Source organism: Trichoderma breve, chromosome 4, assembly GCF_028502605.1.
Source record: "Trichoderma breve strain T069 chromosome 4, whole genome shotgun sequence".
Lineage (NCBI taxonomy): Eukaryota > Fungi > Ascomycota > Sordariomycetes > Hypocreales > Hypocreaceae > Trichoderma > Trichoderma breve.
Genome location: NC_079235.1, coordinates 3,736,178 through 3,760,499, shown reverse-complemented (window position 1 = coordinate 3,760,499; position 24,322 = coordinate 3,736,178). Strand labels below are relative to the sequence as shown.

Genomic DNA, 24,322 nt, shown 5'->3' with positions numbered 1-24,322 from the left:
ACCCACCCCTACTCACAGAGCAGAAAAAAACGCCAGGCCTGTATGTATATTCAGGCAATTCGCTATCATGAAAGTTCAGTTCATTTCTCATCAGAATAAAAATGTACCCTTTTTGTTGTTGCTCGCCATGAATAAGAGAAAAAAAAAACAAAAATGCAAGCGGCCAGGATTGCCCTGGTCCGTACCACCCCCTCATCCTCATGCTAATACCAAATATCGTACAAGTACAGAAAGATTTTTTTTTTTTCTTTTTCGTTTCTTTTTTTCATTTAATGCCAGAGTGCCCCCCTTGGTCGATTTCATTTCGCCAGGGGGTCAACTCAGCTGTGCCCGCTTACGGGCGTGTCCTGCGCCTCAGCTAGCTCTGGGATAGGCGTATCCCGCTTCCGCTTATTGTACTGCGCCCTAGGCTCCGTGGGCGTCTTCATGTCCAGCTCAGCTGAAGCCAAATGTGCAATAAGAAAGTGCTGAGAATCTTCCGAGACGACGCTGCTGGCATCTGACATGTCAATGTCGATGGCCGAGTCTGCGCTGCTCTCGATGCTTGCTGTGGGTGTGTCAGGCACCATCTGGATATCAGGGACAACTGTTGTAGACACTGCCTCATCACCACGAGGCGTCTTGGCGGTGTCCCTGGCCCTTGCAGAGGCGGCTTCAGCCCTCGAGGCCGCGATTGCGCCGCCAATGCGTTCGTCATCTTCTTCTTCCTCATCTGCCACGCCGATTGTCCAGACCCACTGGCGTTTCTTCTCCTTACGCTTGCGCTTGCGAATGCCACCCGTCTCTGATGGAGACAAAGTTGCTGCACTGCCACTCAAAGCCGCAAGCTTGCGTCGCATGTCCTCGAATGGGCCTGGCGTTTGGCCCCCATTCTCGATTTCGTTGGGCGAGAAGGCTTGCTTGATGTTGATTGCCCTGTCGCCCCCAATAGGGGAAAATGATGGCGAGGCAGGTGAAGCCTCTTCCACAAGGAGGTCGATGTGTGATTTAGTGTACTTGTTGGTGATGATGGTCTGGGTGAGAGGGTTGTTGTAGCCCACTCGCTTGGCAGCCTTTTCCTGCAGCCGCAAGGACTGCCGCCTTGGAGAGGCTGGAATTGCCGTCCGGGGAGGTAGAGGTGAGTTGCGTAGAATGCTGTGGAGGGAGTGAGGGTGCGTATAGGGAGCCGGGGCGGCAGTGGTATACAGGGAAGTAAACCGTCTGGATAGAAGAGGCTCAACGGGTGAGCATGGAGACGTCACGGCATATGCTCTGGTCTTTGAAGAGATATCCATGGGAGAGAATGAAAAGGCCTTTGGTCCGTTGGGGTCGACGGCACCTGCAGACATGGGAGGCGTCGGTGTCATTGTGCTCGGAAAGGCAATCTCCATCTGCTGCGGCGGCGAGCCCGACGTCTCTGTGGTTGGTGTCTCTGGGAATGCGGCGACATATGGCGTCTTGATTCTTAGCTTGGGGCCTCGAGGCTCGATTGGTGTCTTGAGAGAGAAGCTTTGTAAAGTGTTGATTGCTGTGAGGGGTTCTGCTTGAACTGGCGTAGATCTCTCGATGGCCGTGGCATATACGTTAGATAGTGTGTTGCAAGCGGTGCGATCGGTAGGGTCGACTTGGAAGCCTCTTGTAGGTCTGCTGGGGACTGAAGGGCTGGAGGTGCTGATCTTGAGGGATAGCCGTGGCCTCTTGGAAGAGGTCTGTTGGAAGGGTTGAGAAGCCATCATGATTCACTCAAAGCACTGTATAAACGGAGACGGATGAGAGATGTTAAAGTTGAAGAGTAGGAGTACTCGAAGAAGAGAGAAATAAAGATGGGGAGTGAGTGGGGTGAGTCAACGAGATCCCGGACCCAACCAAGTCAAAGTCAAACTGTATTATCGTCCCAGGTACGAGTACGAAACAAAACGCAAACCTTGGGGTTGTATTATAAGCGTCGTGAGACGAGAATAGAAATGCCGCAGAACAAAGCCAACAGACCAGATGGCGGGATCGTCGGCGGCTATATACGACGAAACAACCGCGCATGTTGTGCATCGTCCTCGGCGTCTTTTCGTCTCGTCTCCTCCTCCTCTCTTCTTCCTCCTCCTCTTCTCTCTCCTTCTTCTTCTCCTCTTCTCCCCCAGTCCTTGCGCCACCAGCGACAAAGTGGAACCGCTCCGTCCTTGTTCAGCCGACGCAGCTGCATGATGCTAACGGCAGCGAGCCAAATCACATCCGCTGCAGTCGTCGGGATAGACGCGAGTAGAGCGAGGCCAGCGGAGGTGGAGGGTCGACCATGGCCGTGAGTGGCCCTGTTGCTATTTCTAGCCTGCGGGTAAGCGCTGAGCCCCGGCCCCTGCTGCAGCGCCCTGAGGCATCCCGCCAATCGCCCGCTGGCCCCAGGAGCCAATGGCGTCTAATCGGGCACAAAACTTGTGAAGCAGATGCACGACCTCGGCCGCTGTCACACGGCCGTGCCAATGGCGAGTCGAGGTTTGGGATGTTTCTTGCTGCTTGTCTCGGACCAACGAGCAGATTTCCGGCTATCGCAACATGGCGTTATCACAATTGGTGGCGTTTGTGCGCGCATCTTTTGTTCTTGTTTGCATAAACGTCGGTCCTCACTCCTCCGGACGAACAGTGCAGATGCGGCACGAGGACGTTTTTGCCATAATCGAGTTTTTTTTTTGCCTTTGCCACTGGAAACACCGTCCGCAAAGACTCATGTCCGTTTCGCCATCGTAAAGAGCAAGTTTCGGTGGGAGTTGCAGGGAGTCAAGCTAAATATAGAAATAGAATTCGCACAGACAATTTCAAGCTCCACGTCATGTTCTGGGGGAAACTCTACAGTAGTGCCAGTGGCCCTGGGCGGTGGGTCGAGGGTCTGTGCGCACTGTGTGTACTGTGCTTCGGAATAACCTGCGGACCGATGCTCCAATTGCAGATGACGACAGTCTGCATGTCTCTTTGTTCGCTGCTGTCGGTCAGGAGCTTCCAGAAATCTTGAGGAATTGAGGTCAATTTGGCTTCATTCTACTTAATTTCGACGTGTTGGATGCTTTTGCACTAATGTGGCAGAATTGAAGATGTCGCATTTCTCAACTTCATCCATCAAGGCTCCAGGACTTAGACGATCTCAACGAAGCCTTTGTCTGTCCCTCCACCGCCTCGAGACGCTTAGCAGCACCTCATTCCTCCCACCGTGCCAGGCTCAAACAAGAGTCCTTGCTCCACGATAGCTTCGCCGTCAAGCCCACATCCCAAAAACTAGTCAGGGCAGCTTTTCAAAGATTCCATTTTAAAGTATTCGTCTACTGCCGCATGGTGGAGGATTACTACAGAGGTAGTCAGCAGAATGGACTCCAGGGATGGTGAGAGATGCCCAGTTTGGGAACATGCAATTTCGTAATTAGCCTAGAACTGTACTAGCATATGCAGTAGAAGTAAGTTATGTTTCAGAATAAGAATAGTGACATGTTGGCTATGGCAATTGTCAAGATCCTGGTCCGCAGAGCCAGCGGAGTGGAGATCCATATACGAGCTTGGTTGTTGGCTCAGTGTTCTGTCAAGGTAAGGCACATTAATGCTGTGGAGCAGAGCTATTGCAGGATCTTAGATGCTCTTTCCATTGCTTTATTTTGGGGGAGGATAATGAGAGTAGCAGATTATCCCAGATGCTATCAGAACATGTAAGACAATTCCAAGAGGAGTAATTGTAGGAGAACGAGACAACCATAGGAACACACCACACACTACAATCGCTAGGTAGGTGAGAAAGTTCCACGTTACTTGATATTGTGATCATTACTGAGTACTAGGTAGTCAAGTAAATAAGAAGTTGTCCTATGCCGTTCCAAACCTGTCTCTTCACACTCAAGCTTACCTATTTCCAGATCAAGCAATATTAGACACCAACCACTTGATTCCATCCACCTGCATCTAGTAAAATCTTACACGTCCATAGTCATTTGGACAACCAATATCCACCAATTACATATTCTCCTCCTCCTTCTTTGCTTACCCACAGAGTCTCTTCGCTCTCACAAACAGGTAAAAATCCACCCCATCACAAACACATAAAACATCTATACTAGGAAAGAACAAATATAGCATGAAACATCCCACAGATCACACAGCTCAATACTGCTACATTTACGCATGTATTCATCGCCATAAATGGAATCATCAATCTGAATCAGCACTCATTCTTCAGGCATTTCCACCAGGCCTATATTTAGCATCCCCCAATATTAATAGACACCCTCCCTTGCCCATACCATCCATCCATACATGTACAATCAGGAAAAGCTATCCTACAACTTTCCCTACACAGAAGGAGGTCACGCATAGTCCGCCCAACATCAGACGCATGATGACACATCCAACCTCGTCAAGACTCTTGTTATATAAATAAATAGAAAGAAATGAACAAGAAGAGAGAGATCGCAAGGCCCTGTCTCACCGTCAGCATACCAACATACCACCTGCCTACTAACACTGCCCGACATATCGATCCTCTGCCCCCAGCCTCATCTCAAAATCACCCTTACTCGCTGTCCTTGCTAGCTATGTACATAACAAGCATTACTTCTCCAGCTCCCTCAAGCAGTCATAGCGCAGGGCATCATCATCACCAAGACACATCCCGGGGGGGCATTCGGGTCCGATCTAAAGTCGCAACCCGGATCTACCTTACAGTGCGCCAAAACGTAAGCATGGAACAACATACATACATTATTAGAAAAAAGAAAAAACTACTAGGTAGGTAGCTGGAGAGATGCATTTGCGCACGCAACCTCACGCCCGGCAGATCATCCATAGCCCCCCCCTTTCCACGCTATTTTCTTACTGCGCTCCCACAATTTACCTGGTAGGCTAACCCCTTTATTATTGCTTGCTCCCAGAATGATTATACATACATAGACATACACATAACATGGGCAGCAAGAAAAGCTTCATCAAAAATATGATCAATGTCTTTCTCCCCCGCAATCTTGTGCGATTTCCCTGGCAGGGCCCCTGGAGAATCTCCATACATGACTCCCAGGATTCGAAGAAGCCACGCAGCAATGGGCCTTTCTCAATGACCTCATTCTCGCTCAACTGCAGCAAGATCAAATAGAGGTTCTTCACTGGTGGATCTCGCCGTTCGGGTAATCCTTCAAAGAATCAGTCCGTCCCTGGGCATCTCTACCAAAGATGCCACCATATTTCGTATTCATGCTAGTTCTTTGCTACTAGGCCAGTAAGGGCCTTCCTTCAACTCCATCCATGAATCTCATTTCGCATGACGGGCATTAATCCTCGTTCATTCCTCATTGCCACATTTAATCATTTACCTCCAAAATCCTCCTTGTGTCCACGATGACGCGATGACGACTGTAGACTCGCGGCGGCCGAGGCTGGTTAATTCGTCATCTGGCTTCAACCGGGGTGGTAGATGATTATAGACAGAAATAGAACATTCCAGTGTACCAGAATTTGGTGAGCCAGACGCTGGATGTGTCTTAGTACTTCCCTCGTAGTACTCTTTCCGAACAAGTGCTTTCGTACCGGCGTTCTCCGTTTTGGTTTGGATCAGCCGTTTCGTGTATATCCATGCTGAACGCATAAGCCAAGTAGTATAGAATTCAACTTTGCCTTTCAGCCACTGTTGAGAATTCCATGAGACTCGAGCAGGTTGCCTAAAGCCCCAAGCTTTACCGGCTTAGTAAGAAACACATCCATCCCACTTCCAAATGCCTCTTGCTGAGCATCTTCTGTTGCTAATCCCGAGAGCGCAATGATGGGGACAGGCGTCAGTCCCATCTGGGCTTCATGTGCTCGAATTTGCCTCGTGGCCTCAAATCCATCCATGACCGGCATGGATATGTCCATTAGGATGCAGGCATACGCGCCGGGATGTGCAAGAAAGTAGTCTACCGCTTCCTTGCCGTTCTTCGCCTCTTGGAATCCGATGTTGCGTTTCTTCATATAAGTGGAGAGCACTCTCAAGTTAATGTAATTGTCATCAACGAGCAAAAAGCTGATCTGAGGCGCGGCGGGCTTATCCCGCCGGACTAGAGACTCTTCCGGGGACTTTGGAGGCGTTTCAGTCTGAGAACTAGTCGATATAAAAGAACCGTCGCTCGTCCATATTGAACCGCTGCTTCGAGATACAGCAGTTGTCGGTCTGGTCAATGGCGGCCTACCGGTACGAGCAGAAGAAATCATGCTTGGCGTTCTTTTGGGCCCTTTTGGCCTCGTGGCCACCATTGGAGTCGAAAGAGGTGCTCCTGGTGAATTGAAGCTGCTCATCCAGCGCATGTACGCCGAATGCAGTGTTCTGGCAAGTTTACGAGGGCCAGTCCTAAGAATTGCAATGCATGAGTCAATGAGGAAGAAGAAAAGTAGCATTAAAGATGGAGAGACTCACGGTTGAGAAATGAACTCAAAGATGGCAGGAGATGCAGCCTTCTTGAACATGTGTGACTGGCGATAGGCTTGTAGAGCGTTTGAGCACACGACAACATTGGGGGTTTTGTCAAATGATTCAAAATCTTCGCTCAGTCTCGCCATGTCCATATGAGACCACAGCACAAGGTCCGGCGTGACGCTTGTATCCCGGGTGTTGGGGATGATTTCCATATGTAGCCATTCGCGGCAGGTGTTGACTATAGCCGTTTGCCAGTCAGAATTCGCCATTATAACCCGCACACGTAGGCCTTTGAGGTCAGCGACTTGTTCTTTGAACGCCTTGTCTTCTTCATCGGAGATTGTAGGGGCCACTTCCACAGGACGCGGTAGCTGCTCCAGCGGGAGTGTGACACAGGCTGTCGTCCCAACGCCAAGCTCGCTCCGGATCGAGACATCACCTTGCAGATGAGATGTTATCTGCTGCACGAGACTGAGACCTAGCCCAGCGCCAGGTGATAATGGGTCTTCCTGGGAAAAGGGACGGAAGAGCCCGTGCTTGAGGAAATCAGGGCCGATGCCTTTGCCGGTATCCTGTACTGTAAATCTGACAACACGCTCTTTCTTGCGGCCCCTAAGACGAACCATTTCCTGCGTAAGTGAAACTGTAATTGTGCCCCGTTTGGTATGCTTCAAAGCATTGCCAAATATGTTCATGACTATGCGACGAATGGCTCCCACATCAACACAATACGCCCAATTGCACCTGGCATCCATTGAGAGGATTATCAAGACATCATCGAAGCTCCACCTGAGCTCTCCGTTCTTGGTCATCCAGGGTTCGAGCTGATCTATTGCTTGCAGCGAATCTGAGTGATGATTCGCATTCACATCGCTATTGATCGATCCGCTGTGTTGGTCAGAGAGTTGTTTGACGGACAAGTGTAAGAAGTTGAAGCCAGCAAAGACACTCTCAATAACTTCTTCGACAATGTGGTCGATTTGCGAGTCGCGCAGCAAGGATTTCTTGCCAAATTGCCCCAAATCGAGGCCATTTGCCGTCAAACTGAGCGCCCTGTCATCTCGTCCGGACAGATGATTTATTCTGGAATATTCAAGGAGGTGGTCCACTGTGTCAAGAAGTGTGCGGGAACAAGTTTCAATAGTGTGGGCAACGTTGCCCTGAAAGATGTCGAGCTTGGTATCAATTAGCAGTTCGGCGTTGAGCAGAATTCCATGCAGCGGGGATCGAAGCTCATGTGAGAGCGATCCAAGAGCATCCGTCTTTGCTTTATCAGCCCGCAAATCCTTGAACCGCAGAATTTCAGACATGGCAAGCATCCCTAGAGCTCTCAGATAACTTAATTCCTGTTCAAGTGAAAAACTTCGAGCTACGTCCTTGGTGCAGATGAATCCGCCGGCATGCCATCGATCTTTCCTGGGGTCCCAGATAGGAACAAATCCTATGCTCCGAGAACCAGGGAAAGCCTTGAGGAGAGCCTTTCCCTCAAGCTGCCTCGCCGAGCTTTTCACTCGTGGCGCTGCTAGATTTATTTCAGAATAACTAAAGGGTAATGGAGAGACGTTCGGGTATGCCTCCGATGACTGCCATGGCTGCTCGTCTTCTGACGAGTCCGATTGTAACTCTCCGTCAGCGCCAAAGTTAAAAATCTGGCCCCTGGGATAACGCCGAAGAAGCTTGGACAGAAAGTTCTCTCTTAGCGAAATGCAGGGCCGACTTGGAATAGCCCCATTAATGCTAGATGCCGTAGACGTAGAAAAGCCAAGGAGCCTACACTGCGACGCAGTCTTACTTGGACGCCTCGCTTCTAGATCCTCATCGCTACTGCTCGTGGCGGACGACTGGCTTCCATCGTCAGTTGCGGTGCTGTTCTGCGCCGCCGGTGATAGATATGACTGGATCGGGGCTTCGAAGAAAAGGCAGCCCTCCACCTCGATGGACTCTCTGACAATGTTGGCAGCTTTTGACAGAATGACCATTGAGCTTTCGTCTTCTGTCAGATTAGCCATGGATTTGAATTCGGGCCTCGTGGATCCTGAGCTGCCAGCAGAGAATGTACGACGTTCATGGCCAGAGATGGCGTCGTTTGGGCTTAGATTTGCTTCGTTTCCTGGCCTTGAGGCGTCTATAGGATCTGTTAATGTCGTTTTCGGTGACAAGTCGGTCACGAGATCATCCTCTGGTATGTCCTGCTGTTGCTGTTGGAAAAATCGTTGCCTGTGGCTAGGGCTGTTGGGCACTGTCTCCAAGACAACATCATGTGAAGACTTCTGCCCTCCATATATGGTAGCTTTGCCCTCGATAAACGACCCCAAGCCTCTGTTCATTCGCAGATCCCGCTTATGCACAACTTTGAGTCTCTGTGCCTCGAGATGGTCCATGATGGCCCAGGATATGTCTCGTAGATGCTGCGAGTGGGCATCAGTCCAGGTCTTGTTTGGTGTCTCGTTGATGACGCAGTAGACGCCGATGTTGATTCCACGTCGAGTTCGGATCGGTACAGCCGCATAGAACCGAGCCAAAGTGCCTGGCTGGCAGTACGGCTTTTCCGAGAACCGGGGGTCGCCAACAAGGTCATGGGAAATGGTCAGAGGGAGCTGGTTGGGGTCTCCCCATCGGCCGCATCGAGAGCCTTGTCGCCAAGGAGACTCAGCTCGCAGATTCCATGGCTACGAGGGATGGCGGTGCCACACAGCCAGAGGGGGCGGTCACAGTCGTCACTATTGAGTGATGGATATAGGCGCTGGGTGGGTGTTGCTTCGGCGACGATGCACTGGCGGTGGGCGTCGAACAGCGAGATGAGGGACCTGTCGGTGCCCGTCTGCAAAGCTCCCAGCTGGGCGAGGCCGGTGAGAATAACGTCGTCGGCGGTAGCGAGCTCAGACGAAGGCGTCGGCTTGCCGGTTTCGTTGAGCCTGACGGCGCTGAGCAGAGACGAAGAGTATCTACATGGTGATGCCACGGGTTAGCACAAAGAAGAGAAGAGCCTGACCTGACCTGAGACGATGGCAAGGCCTGATCTGACGATGACAAGAAAAGAGAAAGAGGAAAAGAAGAAAAAGAAAAAGAATCCCCAACTCACTCAAACGTCTCTCGCTCTCTGGCCGACTCGGACACCAGCTTGGCAGCCTTCACCTGAGCCCGGTCCGGAATTGCTGCCATCACCGTTCCACAGCCGCCACAAGGTGCACGGATCGCTGTCGCTCGGGATTGGAAAAAACCATGGGGGCGCCGATCACCAACGACTCTCAGAGGCACTATGCAAGGTATATATTGGAGGGTACCCCGGCATGTTTTCAGCACCTTGCCACTTGTAGCAGAATCTGCAGTTGCCGCAGCGCTGCAGCCCCTCGAAAAGCTACATATCCCGAGTACCAAAAAAAGAGTCTGGTGCTCCGTACTAACCTCCGATAATGCAAGTTGCCACTCACTGCCTGCCTGTACTACCTCAAGTACCTTAGGTTACCTTGTTGATTGACAGCTTAACCTTATCGTACAGTCCGTACAGTATCAGCAAAAACTTGAAACACAAAAAGCATCAAATTTGATTTCATCCATATTGGAATGGAACTAACAAATGTGCCAGCAAAACTCAAAACAACCCCAAACAGCTCCCCTCCGAAAAAAAGCTGCCAAAGCTGCCCAACTAACTGGACGGGACGGCTAGCCTCCAACGCCAGATGTAAAAAGTGGTGAACCTTGATTGCTGCTATTCCTACCTTAGCAGCCATAGCTCTGGAGCTTCTGAACCATGTGCCCACTCTTCCATCGGAGTCTTTGCTCCCATTTTTTTTTTTCATGGACGATTAGCTGATTTCTTTGTGCGGCCCCAAATTAGCTACCGCCGCTGCTAATCTATCTGAGGTTACAGCACCCATCCTTTTGCCGGCTTTAGCACCTGTTAGTGCCCTCGTCCGCGTACTAAAATCCAGATGTGCGCTTGTGACGTTTTCTCCAGGGCGACCAAGGTCGCGATGGTGCATGAAAAATCAAGATGGGAGATAGAACACGATGTCTACCTACTCACCTAGTAGTGCCTAGTGCTGATAGGCGAAGCAACATGCCTGTGATAATGGAAGAAATTATATACGATTAGAGAGATTACCTGTATTTACTACGTGGTGATAGAGTCTACCGATGCCTACATTAGGAAGCCGTCTAACTTGCAAATGGCCGCCACCCTATCACGCTCATTCTAAGAAGGATATGATATCAATGCTTCTCCTCTGTCAGCTGCGCGATTTCCTTCACTCTGATAGATAAAATCTCCGCATTTGGTATTCAGTATAGTCGATAATCATTTTGATCCCGCTTGGTATATCCGTGTATGTACCCAGCCCCAGCAATGCAATTTAACAAAACGCAAAGAGAAACAAGAGAAATCAAGACACAGTAAAGCGCTCAGGCTTTACAACAAATATCATCACTAATAACATCCAGCTGCCGTCTCACGTCCTCGCGCAACCGACTCTCCAGCTGATTCAAATTAATCATAATCTGATTCATCCTATCTTTTTCTACCTGGGAGACTTCAGCTAGAGCTTGGTTGTCAAATCCACCAGACCTTCTTTGTTCGACCGGCGGGGCGACGAGAGATTGGGGAATCGTTGGGTTTGCCTTATTCCACTGCTTCTTTGTCTGCTTCGCATTCCAATTCTGCAGTGACTGATTGTATTTCGGTTCTTGAGTTTCATCATACCAGAGAGGCTGTGAATGTGTTGTTGTGAGATCGCATGTTGGGTCGAAATCCCCATCAGAGCCGGGAGGAGTAAAAGAGTCGGGATCGCTTGACTGCTCAGTTGGCGACGTTGTCGCCGTGGTCGTTGCAAAAGGTAGGTTGTCAAAGCAATTGTCGTCAATGTACATCGAAATATCGTAGCCTGCTGTATTTGTGAACTGGGAACCATAAGCCAACCCACTGACGGGACTAGCTATGGAATCCGCAGCTATTGCACCATCTGCTGGAGCTGTTGTCCTGCTTTCTTGTCGTCCTGTATTCGGTGAGAGAAAACATGGTATCCAGGAGTGCTGCCCAAGGCTGCGAGCTATCTGCGGGAACTCTTGTGCAAATTGACGACTGACTTCTTCATACCGAGAGAGATTGTCTAGAGCATCTTGGCTCTGGACCTGACCAAATCGTATAAGCGACACTGGCCGGATATCGTACGGCCGGCGATCGGAGCAGGCTCTCTTTGTCATTTCAAGGTCGGTGGACTGTGTCCGATTGTGTATTTCCAAAATTGAAAAGAATAAAATCGTGTGAAAATAATAATAATGATTGTGTTTGATTGAAAATGAATGGCAGAAGCAAGAAGCTATGGGAGCTTTACATGGTGCACACACAATTGGAAGCGTGGGGCAGACATGGGTATCGATTTTTTTCAAAACCGCATCGAGATGCTGATTGCGGCCATGCCAGACGTCATTCTCCAGACAGCTCCTGTAAGCGTGTCTTGTCCGCGTGTCTGTCTGTGTCAACGTGGGAGCTAAAGCTCCCTCTGCGTGTCTTTTAATGGCCAACGTCTACTCGTGGCTTTTCAATATCCAACATAGTCCGGGGGGTAACTCCCCGACTAGGTAAGAGATCGCCACCGAGCGGCCAATGGGTGAGGCTTGAGATGATTCGCCTCCTGCATGCCCACCTTGTTCAATGGCACACAAAACAGGTAGCTAGCTGGTCGTATCACAAGAGCAGTTGAAGGCGACATACCGCGTATTTGCCCTGCATTGCCTGTAGCCCGAATGCCTGATTGTGTTCTTTTCTCGCTCAAAGTGCCCTGGCCGCCGCCGGAGCTTTATCTCAGCCAATCACCGTTTACTCGCCATATCAAGCGCATAGACAGCTACACTTACTTGACAGAGGATTACTAGCAGATAGAGAGACCATGATACTACTCCAAGTATTGGTTCGTCGATGCTCGTTCGATAAGCGATAAAGGGCTATTGAAGCGAATCTGTTGGCAAAAGATAGTTAGGGCGCTATTAAAATCCATCAACGGCCACAATGCCGGTTGAGATATCATCTAGATTCCCCAGGCACTGATGAGCCATCGACTCGAGTACTGCGGGACATTATGACGAACAAGTGCCAGACTTGGTGTTGAATTTTAACCCTCAATAGACCTCTGGGCTTTAATATATTTTTTTCAAACAGTTGGGATCTCAATAGATAGAAAAGGTAAAAACACAACGACACATAAATACAAGATATAGATCCCCTCTCAACAGAACAACCCAACGCCCGTCCTCTCACGACTCAATTCCCAGCGCCTTCACTCCCACAATCCTCCCACCCTCGTCATCGCGCGAAATAACAAAGTATTCCGCCCTCGTTAGATCCCTCGCAACCCTATAAACTCTCACATCGTTTCCCTTTGTCGCCTCTCTCACAGCATCGATGACATTGCCGTATTCTCCCTGCGAGTCCCAGTCGACCGGGTCCATGATGTCGATTTGCGCGTTCTCGGCGTCCCAATGGTTGATAAGCTTTGCGAATTCAACTATACAGGCATGTTTCCAATTAGCTCTTCTGCACAATTTTCTCTCTTCCAAATTTCCTCCTTCCACAGACTTCGGAGAACAGTAAAACCCCCAATCTTGAAATGGAGTGTCAAGGGTATAGAACAAAAAAAACTGACCTTCATCCGGCAACCCTCCCTCGCCCTTCCACTTCAACGACACCCCCTTAAACGGCTCATCCGCTTCACTCACGTAAAACGCATCGCGTATAACCTCAGCAATGCTCTTCGGCAGCTCGCTCCCCTCATCCGCAGTCTTAAACGTCCTCTGTTGCCCCGCTCCCCGCGAGCTTTGCGCTGCTGCCCTCCCCTCGTCCGCATCCTGGTTCGCCTTGTTGAGGAAGGCCATGTAGTCCTCGTCGCTCGCCATTTTTCGGGACGCGGTATTCGACAGGGTTCGACGTTGGGTGAAACTCGGCGCAGAGCTGTCGTTGTATTGACCTTGGCGCGGAAGATGGATAGCTTGAGGGATGCGGTGCGCTATGCGGTTGTTGATATGCAGGGCTCTTCTAGATGGGCAAGGAAACGCAGCAAAGAGGCTTTGTTGACGGAATGGCATGAGGGAGAGTGTGTGAAGAAGATTAAGCAGGTAATGAAGATGTTTCGTGCTATTAAAGCTGAAAGTCTCGTCAGCTTTTGAAGGTGGGGTGACGTCAACGACGAATCCGTTGGAGTTTGAGGCGCTATAAATCAGGTCCGTGAGCACTAAAACGTTAAAAACGCTGCAAAATCCATCACTCAAAATGGGAAGATCAGAACTACCTAAAATAACGAAGGTTCAATAGCAGCAGTGTTTTTTGGTTCTTTTCTTCCATTGTTTACAGTTAGATAGACACAGATTTCTACAATATTCACATCAAGACTTGCGTATAAATGGTCAGTTCTTCTCTATTGGCGTCGCTACTTGGCATGCACATGCGCGGGATTTCCATAATCATAACAGGAAATCTCATTTCGAATTTTTCAGATCTCTAGCTGAAATTCATCTTTTTTCGTGCTCCTCCCATTATGAAGCCCCAAAACCCAGCCCAAAAAGCAAGGCAAACCAAATTCCGACACCAATGCAATGACCCGACGCGCAAAAAGGAAATAAGCTTTTTATGCGGAAGCCAGATCCTTCTTGAGGGTACCCTGGTACTGCTTCTTCTCCGCAGGGGTCTGGAAAGCACCGTGACCGAACTCGGATGAGGTGTCGATCCACTTGAGGCTGATCTTCTCCAGAGCCTTTCTTGAGGTGTGAGTCCACATGGACTTGCGGAGGGTCACAACACGCTTCTTGGTACCAGGGATAGAGCCCTTGACCATGACGAAGTCGTTGTTGATCTCACCATAGCGGACGAAGCCACCGAGACTGCAGGGCAATGTTAGCAATTAATTATACGCTGATCAGTGGCTCACAAAGGGGAGTAAACATACGGAGTGATCTTCTTCTTGGTGACATCAATGTCAGTGGAGGCGTTGTCGTCAGCATCACCCTTGCCGATTCTGTAAACCTTGTGGTTGACAGAGGTACGGTGGTGGTAACCCTCCTGACCGGCACGGGCAACAGTCCACTGGACGTGGGAAGGATGCCAAGCACCGATACAAGCAACCTTTCGGAGACCCTTGTGAGTCTTACGGGGGAGCTTCTTGGTACCCCAGCGGGCGGTAACACCGCTGAATCCGTGACCCTTGGTGACGGCGATAACGTCAATGACCTCATCCTGCTCGAAGATGGTGTCGACGGAGACGGGCTTCTCGAAGAGGTCCTTGCCGAAGTCGACCTTCTCGGCAACGGAGCCACCGTTGACCTGGATCTCCATAAGGTGGGCCTTCTTCTGCTTGAGGGGGGTCTTGCGGATCTGGGTGTGAGCCAGGATACGGACGACGGTGCAGTACTTCTTGATGCGCTCGAGCTCGCGGTTGATGGAGGCACCGCTGTTGTCGGAGTGCTTCTTGGCGTACTTGGTGAAAGCCTTCTTCTTGCTCTTGTACCAGTTCTTGTAGAATCGGCGCTTGACTTCGTCGCTCAAGTGCTCAGCCCACACGGTGGTGAGGGATCGTAGACCACGGGGAGTCTCGATGTATCCCACAAGACCAACAACGATCATCTAAAATAAGATGTTAGCCATAGGCACATAGCCAAGCGGGCTGCATTGTTCGTACAGGGGGGGTATCAATGATCGAAACAGCCTCCACAACTTCCTTCTTGTTGGCCTTCGCGCCGGGTCGGTCGAGGTCACGAACGATCGTGGTCATACCGGCCTTGTAGCCCATGGTGGCGGTCAGGTGGACGGGCTTCTTGGGGTCATCCTTGGGGAAGCTGCCAGTTCCAATTGATTAGCATTGTTCCTTGTGATATCCTCGGATTGGATGCATATGAAGTTTTTTTCGTCTTCTTCCAACACTTACGACTTGACCTTTCCGCGGTGGCGGGCAGCGCGCTTCCGAGGCAGATAAGCCAAGGAGCCGTGACGGGGAGCCTCGTACTTGCGGTGCTATTATAATGTTAGCATCATCATGGGAAAACTGAAGGTTCTTTTCGAGATCTTCACATACACTCATTTTGGGCTGTTGTGTGGTGATGAGTTTAGTATGAAAAATTGACGAAGCCTGCGCGGAGCAGAAAAGTGAAAAGGGCTTTCAGGAAATAATTTGTGGGCGAAATTTTAAGCGAGACCTGATGTGAGGTCCAGATTTCAGCGCTAGCCGTTTATGGCGCAAGGGCCAATTGGGCCAATCAACCGCTACTAAAACCTGGGTACGGGCAAAAGTGCGAGAGCTCACGTGACTCGAGGTCTCCAGCGCAGGACAAAGCAACAAAGAGAAAGCAAGCTGGGTATCAGATTCAAGTACACATACATGCCCGAGTGACGCAGAGAATTGATCAAAAAAGTCATTGAGATTTAAAAAGGACTACACCTATGGTACGGAAAACGCTCCCTGGCGACAGTTTGTTTTAGCCAAAACCAATGATCCGTCCCCCATTGCCGTCCGTCAAAATCGTCCCATAACATATGAAAAACTAAGTAGTAATACTGGGGTTGAAAGTCTGATATATAATAAAGAAAAGAAAAGGGGGGAAGGGACACTGAAACAAATCGCCACGTAAAAGACCTGACTCATAAAATCCCATCCTCTCTTGGTCTGCATGTTAAAATGTCTTATTCGGTTTTGGGTACAGGGCCAGAAGCAACATTAACGTTGCTTGCAGAAGACGCCGGGGCCTTCAAGTCAGTTGATGCTGCCGGAGGCCCAGAACCATTAGTGAGGACCACTGTCTTCTTCTCGTCTTCCCCGCTGTCATCATAGTCCTCGTCGACGTCCATTTTCCTAGCAGCACGCTCGGGCTCAGAGGCTGGTGGAGGAGCTGGGCGAGCTGGGGGCGCCTGTTCGGCACGGGGTTCTTCCTTAGGAACAACCGGCGGCTGGGGTTTTTCGTGGACAACACCAGTCATGGGGCCTGATCCCGGCTGCATCGGCGGCAGGTGGTTTGAGCTCACACTGTGACTCTGCGTGTGATGAGCGGCCTCGGACGGGTGATAGGTCTCCGTCTTGTGGCGCGGTTCATCGGACCTCCTGGGCTCTTCAGGACGACGTTGCTCCTCCGTCCGGCGAGCCTCCGACGAATTGCGGCGGTATGGGTCGCGGGGAGGGGTTGGAGAGGGCCTGCGGTGCGCCAGATCGCCCAGTCGTGCACGAGTCTCCTCATTAGCCGGCTTCTTGGCCACAGACTCCTCTTCCCACTCGCGATGCCTCTTGGGTCCTACAGACGAAGGCCGGTCCTCCATGCGTTGAGCAGGAGGCTCAGAGATCGCCGCAGGCGGGGGAGGCGGCGGCTGTGTGTTGTTTTCGGGAGCACTCTGGGGTGGCATTTCCGGATGGTGGGGGGCATAGTGAGGTGGCGGGGGAGCTTGGTGCTGGGGATAAGCCGACTTTGGGGATGGCATGCGGTTGTCGTGAACTGGAGGGCGGCCGTCGGTAGTGCGAGGGCTGTTGGCCGTCCGGAACGGAGCCATTGCATTCGGAGGCGGGTTGGCATTGTTAGGGTTATTGGCAGCAGGAGCCGACGAAGGCGTCGAGCCATCCCAGTTAGGATTGACAACACGTCGCGAAGGAGCCGGTGCGGGAGCCGGGGGTTGAGACTGAGGTGGTGGTGGAGGAAGAGGCTGGGCATATTGATGGCCTTGGGGAGGCGGTGACGGGCCACGACGCGATGGGCCAGGTCTGTTAAGCTCAGGGTATGGCTGGCGGGAAGGCGGCTCTTGCGGAGGAGGGCTAGGCTGCCGGAGAGGCGGCGCTGGACCACGGAAAGGTTCGCCGGCTCTGCTCTCATAAGGATTGGGCGGTTGGGGTGGCGGGTTGACGTTGGACAGCCTGCCAGCCCAGCTCTCACCAGCTGCCTGAGTGGCAGCAGGGGGGCCAGCGGATTGTTGCTGCGCGGATCCTCCCCATTGAGGAGGGCCTGTAGGACCTGTCTGATACGTTGAAGGATGCATGTCGGCAGGCTGAGGAGCAGCAGGTGGCGGACCGCCATTTGTACCGCCGGAGCGAAGAAGCTGAAGGCGAGCCTTAATGTGTGGGTTACCCGGATCCAACTCTGCTGCCCGTTGATAAGCGTCCAGTGCATCGGCAATCTGGTTGTTGCACGACTCATACTGCTCCGAGTCAGTAATCCGCTGTGTACGAAGTAGATAGTGAAGACAACAGGGGGACTTACGAGAGTGCCGAGGTCATACCAGACCTCAGAAATGTACGGGTTGAGACGAATGGCCCGTGAGTACGCGTCCAGCGCATCTCGATATTGGTTGATCTGATAATACAGGACACCAATAGAACACCAGAACGTGGGGTTCTTACCATCCCGGTATACGGCTTGTTGGTATGCTTCATATGCCTTGGGATACTTTTGCTGCGACATATAGCAACGGCCTAAGAGATACCAGCTTTGCGCATCTTGGTTGTCTGCCGCAACAGACTTCTCCAAGTACTGGATGCCACGTTCTTGAGAGTCATATGCCGGGCTCTGTTGGTGGTAGAGCCAACCCAATTGCTGTAGAACCTTGGCGTGGTTGGGCGACTGGTCCAGTACGCGCTGGTAGGCGGACTTGGCGCCATCAAACTGTGAAGCAAGGTTAGCATACCATGCAGTCGCGGTAAAAATGAGAAGCTCACGTCTTTCTGTTGCTCATGAACGTGGCCAATCTGGAACCAGATGTCTTCCTGGGTAAGAGGCCCAGGAGGAGAATTGACAATGTATTTGAAGCACTGAAAAGACTGTTAATCAAGATGGCTAGAGGGTTGCTTAGTTTAGGGCATTGTCTTACATCCAAGCTCTGGTTGAACTTCGACTGTTGCTTGTAGATTATGCCCAGTCGGAAGTATATTTCGTTGGCCTTCTCAAAGTCGGGTTGGATGGTCATGACCTGCGAAAAGGCTTCCTCGGCATAGTCGTAACTGCCATAACGATCGTACAATATACCAATACCGTACCACAACATTGGGTCCTACCATGGTCACAGTTATTACCCAGATCGCCAAGCAAAGCCAAGCTGTCTAGCGCGTCATCCACATACCTTGGGATCCCGAAGATTGACGAGCGCCTGCTGGTAAGCGTCGTATGCCTTTTGTAAGTTTTCGGTCATCAAGTAGCAGTGGCCTGTAGAGCATTCGATGAGCTAAATCCAAAGAATCAGTGTAGCGGTGACGCGGCATACCGAGATTTCCCCATGCTTCGCCATTGTTCTGGTCGAGCTGGACAATGGCTCGGAAGAATTCGAGAGCTTTGTCAAAGGCCTCGCGACCCTTGAGGAGCATGCCAATCGCGTTCATTGCGGCGGTAGAGTTTGGATTGGCCTGCAGAGCTCGTTCATAGGCGTGCATGGCCTCGTCAGGAACGCGCAACAGCTCAGAAAAGCTTCCTGTTCAGAGTGTCAGTCTCAAGGCCCGGCCTGGGTGAGCTGGTAAGTAGGGGAGAGTTCATACCGATCTGCAACCAGACAGCCTCATTCATAGCCGCGATCTGGTGCGAAGGGTTGAAGTGGTTTGGCTGGACATTCTGAGGCGGTGCCACGGGAGGGGGTGCCTGATGCTGCATCTGCATCATCGTGGGTGATGGGTGATGGTTCGCCATCGCGACGCACTCGGCAGCGGATTATCGCGACAAGGCTGGCGGTGTAGGTTGAATAGCGCGGGCCTGGACAGATGAGTCTCGACGCGACGGCGCGAAAATCTCCGAGCTGGTGATTGCCGTGTCGATTGAAGAGCGATGGCTGTGGGAGCGGTCCAATGGCTCGGAGACAGGTACCGCTGAGAAAGCACCCGCGCAGAGCAGACACTTAATTTATGGCGCCAGTAACAGCTCGGGCCGACAAAAGAAAGAATGAAGAGTAAAAGGATACGCAAAGTAGAAATGCAAGCGAAACGGAAGGCCGGTGAGGCTAAAATTCTATGCAGAAGGATAGTTGAATAGTTGGTACCGTGGAGGCACGTCAAGATCCACGAACCCCCGACGCTGCTTGCTATGGCTGCGAGATGTGATGGAGGGGAGAAAAAGAGAACGGGTAATGGGGAGAGAAAAGGCTGGTCTTGTGGAGGACGGACCTGCGCTGCTGAACCGACAAACTTACCTTACCCATGAAAATGATGAAAATGGGAGGGAAAGGATGGCCTATAGCCACGGGGGGCGTGGCCTGTTGTGGAGCGGGGCCACCCTGGTCAAGTGGGTCCTTTGGCTGCTTGGCGGCTTTGGCTCTTCCTTGCCGAGTAGGTAAAGTGGGGGTGTGGGCAGGGTTCTGCGAGAGATGGTGTGCCAGTACGAAGGTACCCGGGTACACACGCTCAGGTACGTACCGCTGTAGTGCCCGAGGCTACCACCAGCAGCCCACACACACTCTGGGCTGCAAAGGGTTAAAAAGCTGGGGGGGGAGACGGAGACTTGAGAGCCTGGGCACCCGAGTTGACGCAGCTGCCGTGGCTCTCTATTTGCAGCCCATCTACGAGTATATGCATAAAGCACAGTAATACGGCCATGTACATAGGCGAGGGGCTAGGCTAAGGCGGCTGAGAGGAACCATGGCGAGAGCGCTCACTTCCCTGCACGGAGACACTGATCACCCGAGAGGATCCATAACAGAAGAAGCAAAAAAAGAGACCAGTCTTATCTGACGGCGAGGCTGTCGATTTGCTGGCACGCAAGCTGGTGCAAGCAGTCATACTCATACTTGGCGGCGCAGACTCTATTCACAGGCTGTAGATGCGCAATATCCCTCCCGTCACCTATGCAGAGATAGCGAGTGTCCAGCCAAAGTTTACTTCTGCCATCGCTGGCTGCGAACATGGCGAACATCGCATCGCTCAGATGAGGCAAATCGTCAGATATCCCGGTTCCTGAGGATCCATGGGCGCATCGAGGCAGAAACAAGCATGGCACGAGGATCCAGCGGGTAAGACAACCGGCAGCAAGAGCTCTCTTACTACTAGCTCTCGGGGATCTTCAACCATTATTGGCGACGCCAGTCCTCGATACGAATACAGGCACGGAGCGATGCGTAGTTTAACCCCCGGTATTTGCCGGGGGGGAGACAATGTGTTGGTTGGCTCGTGGGCATGCAATGTCAGCAGCTCTTTTGGCCTGAGTTTTGGTGGGCGAAATGACCATGGCGCTAGTTTGGGCAGATGGCGGTAATACCAGAGGTGGCACCAGAGGTTACACATGGAGATGATGGCAGTGACACGCTTCAGGTACAAAGGCGCTCCCTGGTCCGGCATACATTGGCAGGTGTACTCGACAACTTGGTGGCACTCGAGTCGACCAGAACGAGTCAACTAGAACGACGCCAACAAATGGTGGCGTGTAGCCAAGGTGACAGAAGCCAGCCGGGATGCCTGGCAAGCCACTCAAATCTTGAAGAGGAACAGCTCCAGCCAAGATTTGCGCAAATGACCGCGTTGTTGGCCGGAGAGTAGCTATTTGTACGAATTGTAAGGCTTTCCAGCAGCCAGGCAGAGAAAATTCAAGACGGAAAGGAATCGAGGTACCCGCTCGGTGTTGGGCTCCAGCACAGTAGCTAAGCTCGTAAGAACGGAGCCGCGCTCACTAGATGGACGTAGGTGGCACCTCATTTCCCATTGCCGGCCCAGACAGCAGACTCCGTGATAAAAGCGCTCGCAACAAGAGATGACGGCTCCCACGGAGTGCCGCTCAAGTTAGAGTGGCTGCTAGCAGAGAGCATCGGACGGGGCTAGTACCTTAGAGGAAGTACTGAAGTACCAGAAGGGGGCGCTAAAGAGAGACCCCACAAAAAAGACGTGAACGGAAGAGCACAGAAAGAAAGAGCGGCACCGGGGCCAGGTCTTGGCTTTGAGCTCCATAAGTCGGGGATAAGGCCAGGGGGCGCTACGAAAAAGGAACGACGGTCATGTGACCGGGGCTGCAGCGCCTAAAATATAAGGTCAGGGTAGCGCGGGAGGGCTGGGCGGCCTTTTTTTGGGAGCCTCAGGATCAAGATACTCCAAGCCGTATCTTGCATTCGGCCTTTTTTCTGCAGGCAACCTTTGTTACATAAGCGTGTGCCACGCATGTGTTTCTTGTGCCCAGCCCCCCGTTTGGAGCAATGCAAAGCCGCGAGCCACCCTGAACAATTGTTTCGGGAGCGACTGCTTGCATCCATGTGAGCTCTGCTTAGCTGCGGCTGCTTAGGTGTCCATACCATCCATACCTACCTTTACCTACTACAGCGCCATAATCCCGACAGCCAGCAATGGAAGCCTCGCCACTGCCGCACAAGGCTCGAGGCTCCAAGAACCACAACACACCTGGTGGCTTACAGTCTACTGCTACTGTACTGCTGTTGAGGCTGCGTGTTACGCTACACTGCCCGGCTACGGCGGTCGTGGTACCGGTAGGATCTCTGCGCTGGCCGGCCTCGTTTGGTGGAGCAGGCCAGACAGACAGCGATGCTACACGGAAGCATTGGGGTGCATGGCATGGCTCGCGGGAAAAGGGACTAGACAGCAAGACAACCTGAACACATGTACAGGTACCTCAGCATCTACTGGTACACGACGTCAATTGTTGCATTTCATGTCGAGTGCCGTGGCCTGCAGCTGCGCTCCACGCGGCGTGCGTGCCAGCAGGTACAAGTACATGCACCTGCACCTGCACCTGCACGAGCAAAGGTCCATCATGGGCCTTACTGGACGAGTAGATACGCCGTTATGTAGGGAGGGAGCATGCTCGCTGACGATGAATTGCGTCGGTGGTCTGGTGAGAAAATGCTCGGACACTAGCCGCGTGTTCGCGATGCGGTCTGAGTCCCCATCACAGGCACGACTACGGGCCACCGTACAAGTACACACACGCACGAGTACCCGTACTCTAGAACGCACTGCGCACACGCTGGGGCCGCTGTACGCTGACTCCCTTTTCGCTCGCAGCCCGCTCAGCTCCAGCGCACCCCTACCGTGAGCGCGTCCAGTCCACAAGTGGCTCCACCTCCTCATGTCATCCATTTGGAACAGAGAGAGAAAAAGAAGTTCTGCTACCGAGTGGCTACCGAGTGGATCTCGCCCACACACTCCTGAGCTGCTCAACACACTGACGTGCCACGGCCAGCCGCCGGCGGATCTGGCCATCTGGGGCTCTTCCCAGCTCTTGCTAGCTCTGCCTAGCATCCTAGCTCGGCCCCTTGCTTTGCTCAGCGACGGACGCGATGCGTGTGGGCTCCAACCCCAGAGGCCCAGAAGCCCCGAGGCCCGGCAGGAGGGCGGCAAGCAGAAACGAAGCCAGCGCCATGGCCGCCTAGCAATGCTAGCCAGAATCCCGCACGAGATTGGCTCCAAGTAGGTTGGCCAAGGTGACCCCGATGGCTAGTGCTCTCGTCTCGCTCTGGCCTGGCCTGGCTTGGACTTGAGTGGCATCCGATGAAATCTCGCGGGCTAATGCGAAGCAGCTGGCCGCGGCGCATTCCCATTGCTGCCCTCCCAGTCCATCCCCTCCTCTACCCTCTACGGCTTAACGCGACCGCAGCTTTAGAACGCTCTCGTTCGCTCACTCGCTACGGCATCATCCATCAACGTGCTTTTTCCGCGTACTTGGTTTTAGGGGGGACGGTAACCACCACGACTTGCATCCGTGCAGAATGCTCCTAGCACAGATCAATTCCAATAGTGGCCGCACGTCCCCCTGCAACGACTCGATCGATGCTCCTTGTGCTCAGCGCGCCATCCATCATCCAGAGACACAGGCCTGCCTAACACCCTTTCCGGACTAGCTGTGGGCAAGCTGTGGCCTGTCCAGTTTCATCGCCCATCGAACAAAGGCGAGCCGCCCAGCCCAGATTCCCGCACGTCCGACTTGCCAGGTTTCGCCTGACTGCGATGTTTCGTGCCAATCTATCTACGAGTATGTACTGTAACTGCATGTGTACCCGGCATCTGTGGGCGTCTTGTGCTGTGCAACCTGCCTGTAGCCTCTCTCGCTCTGCACTACGTGAGCCCGTCCGTCCGTCCTTTGCTGTCCTGTAAATGCACGCAGCAGCAACGTTGTCCTGCTTTTGCAGCTTTCTTTTCTGACTCCGGCAGCGGCCCAGTGCTTCGGGTTTCGCCATTGGACGATGGTTGGCAACTCTCGTGTCACGGCGATTCCAGCCTGCACGCCCCTCCCTCCCTTGCGCAAGGCGAGGCGACGAACGGCGGGCGGGCCAAGGACTATCACCAACAGTCCGCGAGCTGCCCGGCTCGTTGTCGCTACCCTAGATGGGCCGCGAACTGTGTAGTAAACTAGGTAGTTGCGCTGCCTGTTTGATCATCGGCCTACCTAACTGTCAAATTATCTGAGACTGTACATGAACCTGTTTCTGGGCCGTTCGATTTCTTCAGGTAGATGGTGAGAGCGCCGTCTGAGCTGGGTGAAGCTGAAAAGAAGCAAATCTAGCTCTACACTCTGTGCGTAGCAATCCATGATCAACCCCAGACAAGCAACTCACAGCCTCTGCCGCAAGCTCCACTCCCCCCAGAATGAGCGTCAGGGGTGCAAACAATTTGGGCAACCTAGTAGCCTTGACAAGAGACGAAAAGAAAAAAAGAGGATGGTGATGCAAGTACTTCCGCCTGTCATAAGCCGCTGCAGCATTATAGCCTGACTGACCCAACGAGCATCCCCTCCCCCCAGAGTCGACGCATCAACTTTGCCGGGTCACACAAGAGCTGCAATTGTTTCGGCAACATTATTTCCCCCCTCCTCCCCTTTGCATCGTTGAACAAGAGAGCTGGACACACACGCACACACGCACACCCTCTTGAATCAGAATGCCACCATCACTAGCTTCCCTCCCCCTCGATGTTGCTGGAATACCTACAGCTAAGGTAGAGCAAGCAAGCCACAATTTCACCCCTACTCCATCCGGGGTGCTACTGTACTCATGCATGCCCCGGCTTT

General features: G+C 52.3%; 5 protein-coding genes across 5 annotated transcripts; all 5 read right to left on the bottom strand.

Moving 5' to 3' along the window:
• Nucleotides 1-320: 320 nt before the first annotated feature.
• On the bottom strand, nt 321-1,715 carry T069G_07397 (uncharacterized protein; the record flags this gene model as incomplete). The annotated part of the gene is made up of 1 exon (XM_056174607.1): nt 321-1,715. The coding sequence occupies one exon, from the start codon at nt 1,713-1,715 to the stop codon at nt 321-323; it is 1,395 nt and encodes a 464-aa protein (XP_056028186.1).
• Nucleotides 1,716-5,613: 3,898 nt separating this feature from the next.
• Nucleotides 5,614-9,547, bottom strand: T069G_07396 (response regulator receiver domain-containing protein; the record flags this gene model as incomplete). The annotated part of the gene is made up of 8 exons (XM_056174606.1): nt 5,614-6,319; nt 6,386-7,129; nt 7,175-7,927; nt 7,994-8,378; nt 8,445-8,583; nt 8,641-9,017; nt 9,074-9,330; nt 9,468-9,547. 8 exons carry the CDS (start codon nt 9,545-9,547, stop codon nt 5,614-5,616), a joined length of 3,441 nt encoding a protein of 1,146 aa, XP_056028185.1.
• A 3,087-nt stretch (nt 9,548-12,634) lies between these two features.
• On the bottom strand, nt 12,635-13,273 carry T069G_07395 (uncharacterized protein; the record flags this gene model as incomplete). Its single annotated transcript, XM_056174605.1, has 2 exons — nt 12,635-12,885; nt 13,024-13,273. The coding sequence occupies 2 exons, from the start codon at nt 13,271-13,273 to the stop codon at nt 12,635-12,637; spliced, it is 501 nt and encodes a 166-aa protein (XP_056028184.1).
• Nucleotides 13,274-14,001: 728 nt separating this feature from the next.
• On the bottom strand, nt 14,002-15,447 carry T069G_07394 (ribosomal protein l3 domain-containing protein; the record flags this gene model as incomplete). The annotated part of the gene is made up of 5 exons (XM_056174604.1): nt 14,002-14,254; nt 14,320-14,993; nt 15,049-15,205; nt 15,295-15,380; nt 15,442-15,447. 5 exons carry the CDS (start codon nt 15,445-15,447, stop codon nt 14,002-14,004), a joined length of 1,176 nt encoding a protein of 391 aa, XP_056028183.1.
• Nucleotides 15,448-16,046: 599 nt separating this feature from the next.
• Nucleotides 16,047-18,988, bottom strand: T069G_07393 (tetratricopeptide repeat domain-containing protein; the record flags this gene model as incomplete). The annotated part of the gene is made up of 8 exons (XM_056174603.1): nt 16,047-17,540; nt 17,603-17,794; nt 17,858-18,004; nt 18,058-18,150; nt 18,210-18,389; nt 18,459-18,541; nt 18,600-18,803; nt 18,868-18,988. The coding sequence occupies 8 exons, from the start codon at nt 18,986-18,988 to the stop codon at nt 16,047-16,049; spliced, it is 2,514 nt and encodes an 837-aa protein (XP_056028182.1).
• Between the last annotated feature and the right edge of the window lie 5,334 nt (nt 18,989-24,322).